Raw genomic sequence first — 6,436 nt, 5'->3', positions numbered from 1 at the left:
TACAGCACAATATGTATCATGATCCAGCATATTTTTCCAATACACAGAGAACCCTTACATTCATCCAAATCCTCCATCATCTCTGTATTTATCTGTGCAGAGGATACAGCAGAACAACTTCTTTATAATAAAACAACTCGGCAGAAAGGAATATCTGGATCCACATATATGTCATCTATATTACACCTATCTTTATTCACTGAAGTCTATCTGCATTTTCAGCAAACACATCACTCTTTGTCTTTCAACTCTGACCTGGAGGATCTTACATTCCAAATAAATCCATTTACATTCTACCAGCAATCTGGCTGATAAGTGAATTTGAATAGTATTTAGAAGGAAATTGGGCTAAATGTACTTGTACACTGCATTACTGCTATTTCCTCCCATCTCTGGATTAGGTCGGAAGGATAATAAATCAGATGTGACACCCAAAGTAAGAAGAGCAAGAGACGCCAGGCAACATTTCCCATTATTACTGCAATACATTGGAAACCATGCGTCTACAGGAAGACTATGTGTAGTCACAGAAGTTGCTAAATAATATGTGTAGTCCCATCAAGTTGCTAAATAATATATATATACATATATATATATATATGATACTGTATATATTAGATATAATTAAAATATAATTAAAATACATGGAAATAAAGTCCCAGGAAAGAAGGAACATGATAGGAAACTTTTAAAATGGTCTGAAATGGAAAGAAAGTTCAACACTAATAGTTGGAAAGTATTCTCTGAAAAAGATTTGATGCTTGGAACAGGCTGCAAGCAGAAGAGCGAGATCAATCAACAGTGAATTTAACAAAGCTTGGAATTAACACAAAGGGTATCACCAAGCAAAAAGGAGACTCGGTGGACCACTTGACCTTGATTTGCCTTCAGCATAAAATGTTTCTATGGCTTCCTTGCTCTGGGACTTCTAACGTGACATGTGGCAGTTGACATATAATTACCTGGCTCCAAACTTTCTCAGAAGCCCAATGTTATCCACTACTATGTCCAACTCCGAACTTCTGCTAAGACCCAACATAGCCCACTGCTATGTCCTGCTCCAAATTTGCTCAAGACACCAATGTTATCCACAGCCAAATCCAGCTCCAAACTTCACTAATAGCCCAACATTATCCATGTCTGTGCCCAGTTCCCAACATGCTCAAGCGTCTAGCACAATCTGCACTATGTCCATCTCCAAACTTGCTCAAAGTCCGGCCCAGGGGCCTATTGCAGCCCATGTTCAGATTTCCACCGGCCAGCACCTCTGTTACAAAATCAATAATATGCAGCCGGTCAGCACTGTTGACCACAGTATAAAATACACGTGTACAAAAAAAGCTATTTTATATTTCATTAGAGTTGATCGAGCGCCTTGCAATTATCTGCCCACTACTTGGCGCGCATTAATCGACAGGACGGAAGTCCCTATGTGTGCACGGACTTCGCCCACACTGATTCCAAGAACGTGCTCTGCACAGAGCCTGCACTAACAACAGACTATGTACACAGGGAATCTCTCACATCACCCTGGTGGGTGTGTGCTGTGCGGACCCACACAGACCACCCCCACACTATCCCTGAGTACATGCTAATGGTTAAGGGCCCAACATAACCCACATCTATGTCCTGCACCAAAATTTGCTCATGGGCCCAAAATAAACCACTGCTATGTACAGCTCCTAACTTTGCTCAAGGGCTCAACATACTCCATGGCTTTGTCCAATGCCAAACTTATTCAAGGGCCCAACATAACTAATTTCTTAAGACCCGCTCCAAATTTGCTCAAGGGCCCAACCTAATCCACTGCTAAATCCAGATACAAACTTGTCCAGGATCAAGCTGGACCAATGAGAATACAGAGGTTGAACTCTTACAAGCAGCATAGTCCTTCCAAACCTGCCTGCTTGTAAAAATGGACACCTGGAGTCCAGCCTATAGTCAGCAACCCCTACAATGCATACTTGTCAAATAAACCAACAAACATTCTTCCCTCCATAGTCTTTTCCTTTAACTTGCATTACCCACAATGATTTATTGCTATAGTGGGTTTCTGATCTTAGTTTATCCCACCCAATATCCTGTCCATATACAATATAACTGTAATTTGGTTCTAGAAGACAGTAACAAGCCTACAGTCAATGAATACATACATTCTCAGCATACTCTGGACCAGCAGCTGTAGCTCCAATAGGAATTCACTTGGTTTTAACATTTGAAGTGTCTGAAAGTGGAACTGTCTGTGCTTCAAATTGAAACCACTCTGATTCCTCTTACAAACAAACAAAGAATCTGAGCTATCTTCTTTTAGAGACCTTGATATTAAGTCTTCAAGTGTTCCACTATCTGATGGTAGAACCATGTACCGGAATGTCTTTTTGGGCTGGTAATATTTAAGCACATTAAACAACCAAGAATACCAAAGAATTTCAAATTAGCAGCTATAATCAGCCAACATAGCAAAATATCATTAGGCCAACTCTGCCCCAAAATGTAGAGTTTGAGTAGACACTACTGGCTTGGGTCACTCACCATCTTCTTATATCTCCTGTACACCAGGAATAAAAAAATAATAAAAACAGATAATGTGGCCACAATTACTGTACCTACCAATTAACTGAATTTACACTTAGTTGGAATTTTGTTAAAACAAAGATAACATTTTAGCATGTGGATGGCTTAGATGAAATGTATTTAAAAAAGAAAATAACAAAAAAAAGTCAGGTGATCCCCAAGTATATCAAGACAGTGGGTACTCCAAACCCTGCTCTACTCTACAACTCAATATCTCTGCCGTATGGAAATGTTGTAGGCTTGTATAAGCAAGTTGATGCCTCTGTTACTGGTATCATTTTGACTGTACACACTTTGTAAATGTGATCAGGGGCTGCTTGTTAGGTTCTAGGTACCACTTGGATTTAGGTCTTGGGGGTTGAACTGAAGTCTTAGAAAATGCAGCTTGCTTTAGGGATACTAAGGTGACATCTGAAACTCCTTTCTGCTACTCTAGATCTATTCTTGTGCCAAAAAAATGGCCTGCCATTAGCCTCCTTTGGGTATTGGATGATTGTAATATTAAAGCCAGAAATTACAAAGACAGATAAATAACCTAACTAATGTTATAAAGGTGACCAGTACTATGAACTGAATTTCGGGAAGAAGCCATCAGGTAATGTTGATCTGGGCAGGAGGTTTCCAAATTCTGATTTTCTGGTGAGGTGACAGGTCAGAAGGCACGGTGAGGTCGGGCAGAATACACGACCTGTGGGACAGGTCTGACCACATATCTCCCCCTTAGGATCACAGGACATATGAGGCTGGACCTTTCCCACACGCCTGATATTCTCCAGAGGACCCAAAAGTGCCGGCTGAACCAAAAAACAGTGGCTACATTCCGGTGCTGAATCTATGGTAGACTATGGGGAATTGTGATAATTGTTTAATATGTCATTACTGGACGATCCTACAAGCCAGGTAGAAGAAACTATTATATTGTTGATGCCACCCTCAACTTTTCATCCTTATTTTTGCCTAATAAAGCCAATGGCAACTTGTATTTCACATGAATGTGCCCAGTACTGTGGTATAAAAGAAGTAAGAGTAGATCATTCTGTTGTAAGACCAACTAGCCAAAAGTAACATCAGATTGTCAGAGACTAGATGGATTTTGTTCAGTGTTTGTTGTCAATAAATCTATATTAACAGACAATCATGGGTGAACGTTATCTATATCATTCATCTAGGTATGTCTAATGGAGGACTTGACCGATGACATGGACTAATAATAAACAGACAGACAAAATATTGAGCATCATGACCATGGCTGGCTGCAAGATAAAAACATTACAGAGATAACTGTATGACTGTGCAGAACCTCAAGTCTCCTAATGAGCCAGGACTGGGTAGGTGAATGCTTCATTCCCCCAAAAGTACTTCTCTCTAGCATCAAGAGGCATATAGAAGAAAATACATTTTAGTTGTGCTTTTTACTCATTTGTTTCAAAATGTTTCCATATGTTTGAATTTGTGATTTATTGTGTGAATATATGTTTCCTGCAAAAACAGACCCAAATTACACAGAAGGGAAAAACTAAAAAAATAAAAGGTAATAAAAATAATACATAAATGGAATAAATAAAAATAAAGGTAAACAGGAAATACACATCAGTTATATAGGAACATGATGAATAGACCACATAGAATGACAGTTTTTTATTCTGCAAACCCTCTAGTTCATTTTGTAGAAAACCAAAAGAATAACAAGTTTACAGAATTGTTTTGGGACTTTTTGTGGTATTGCATAAATACTCATTAGTACATGGCTATTAAAAACAAATAATTGTTTTTCAATACCTGATTAAACCTGATGTAAAAATGTCAAACAAACAAAAAAATGTTTAAAAGACCTCCTTTTGTACAAGGGGATGATGAGAAGTTCCTGGCTTTGCCCCCCTCTGGATGAAATAGAAAAATGAGTGTGGGGACGTATGACAGCCTAATATCGTAGTATGTAACTGTGCAAATATCAGGTCTTTGCGATTCCTAAAAGTGTTTTTTCTTTTAGTGAGAAGCTGTGATGGCAGAGGCACAAGCAAGTTTCACATCGTTGGAGTTATGGGCCAAGAAGTGTCCTTCCTACAGCGCTGTCCAAACCTGGATATCATGTTTCAAGACTGGGCATTTCACTGTTGAAAATGGGTGCCGAAGTGGCCCATTTTGAAGCTGCACAGTACTTTTTGGCTAGGTTACTGAGGATGAAGCCTGGCTCCACATCTATGATCCAGAAACCAAGAACCAGTCAAAGGAATGGCGCCACAGGGGGTCCCCGCAGCCGAAGAAGTTCTGAACCCAGAAATCGGCCAAAAAAGTCATGGAGTCCGTTTTTTAGGGCAAAGACGGTATTCTGTTGGTGGACTACCTACCTCAGGGCTCTAGTATCACCAAACAGTATTATGCTAACCTCCTGGACCAGCTGAAGGAGACAATTAAGACGAAACACCGTGGAAAGTTGACCAAAGGGATCCATTTTTTGCAGGACAATGCACTTGCGCACACGTCCAATGTTGTGGCTGCCAAATTAAACACCCTGGGTTTCCGATTGGTCCACCATGCCTCTTACTCACCTGACCTGGCACCTTCAGACTACTATCTGTTACCGAATTTGAAGAAACACCTGAAGGGGCAAGGTTTTGAGGACATTTCTGACATCAAAGATGCTGCTGAGAGCTGGTTTGCGGCCCAACCAAAGGACTTTTATTTGAACAGTCTAGAAAAGCTGCAACTACGCTGTACCAAGTGCATCAGTCTCAGGGGGGAATATGTGGAATAAATGTGTTATTTCATAACTCGGGCTCTCTTCTTTTTGGGCAAAGCCAGGAACTTCTCAGCACCCCCTCGTATTCATTACGTAGCATGTGCTGAACCAGATACAGGGCACAAAAATGCATGATACTTCAAGAATGCAATGGCCAGTTTATGTATATAATTGTGTTGTTTTACTGTAATAATGGTGAGTAAATTGTATGTTTCATTAGGAAAGTGGTGTTTGAATATTACTACTAAGGTCTATGCAACTTCTTGGTAGCTGCACTTTATTTTAAAGCTACACAGTACTAAATCAAGAGGTGGAGTCTAGGTACCCCCGAAATTGTGCTAATAAGAACCACAGAAAGGTCATGATGGGAGGCAAGTGGTGAGCACAGAGGCTCCTGGTGGTTGGCACCTTGCCAAGTGCTCATTCCAAATGTTGTCTTGGTTTCTAAAAAACTAGTATTTGGACATTTTACAGCAGGTGGTATTAAACTTTTCCCTATGGGCAGCTGTAAAAAAACTAAATGTAGCACCTCACTCACGGGCACAGTTTACAGGTGTGAGGAAGTATTAATAGCACCACAACCTGATCACCTGTCTGAACTAGCTGTAAGAAGAATTAAGCTGCAATGTATAAAAGCTTGTTTTACTAAGCAGAGGCACAAATGGAACCATTGGCACAAGAGAGGGCCCCAAATGCATAGCCTTCCAATGGTCAATTGGGGCTCAATAGAAGGCAGGGGCCCTGATTGTAAGGAAGGTACACAAATGTACAAGGTCACAATTGTGAAGCAAACAAAATAACGAGCAAGATCTTCTTTTACCTGATTACACGTGTTTATATCCACTCCATTCCGCAAATGTTCCAAGGCTTTGTCCAGATTTCCAGCCCTGGCTGCTCGCAGGAAGCTGGTCGCTGCATCTGCCTAAAACCAGAGAAGAGAACAACATCAGCATCACTGAATAAGATCAAAGTATTCTTCTGGCTGCCCGGCTGATCCCCAGCACAGAGCTAACATACGGCATGGGTATATCAGCACACCCAGTCACTGCCCTCTATGGGGGGAGAATGGAAAGAAAATACCTGAATTGTCCCTATGACTAGAACAAAGATGGACGGACTGAT

The 6,436-nt window shown here is 40.6% G+C and overlaps 1 protein-coding gene across 1 annotated transcript in view; it reads right to left on the bottom strand.

The window, feature by feature from the left end:
• ANK1 (ankyrin 1) overlaps nucleotides 1-6,436 on the bottom strand; it is a 114,324-nt gene that overhangs the window by 91,417 nt on the left and 16,471 nt on the right. The window contains 1 exon segment of the mRNA XM_072399807.1: nucleotides 6,135-6,236. Within this exon segment, the coding sequence (XP_072255908.1) occupies nucleotides 6,135-6,236 (102 nt within the window).

This window comes from Pyxicephalus adspersus, chromosome 2 (genome assembly GCF_032062135.1).
Source record: "Pyxicephalus adspersus chromosome 2, UCB_Pads_2.0, whole genome shotgun sequence".
In the NCBI taxonomy this organism is placed as follows: domain Eukaryota; kingdom Metazoa; phylum Chordata; class Amphibia; order Anura; family Pyxicephalidae; genus Pyxicephalus; species Pyxicephalus adspersus.
This window is presented reverse-complemented; position numbering and strand designations above follow the sequence as displayed.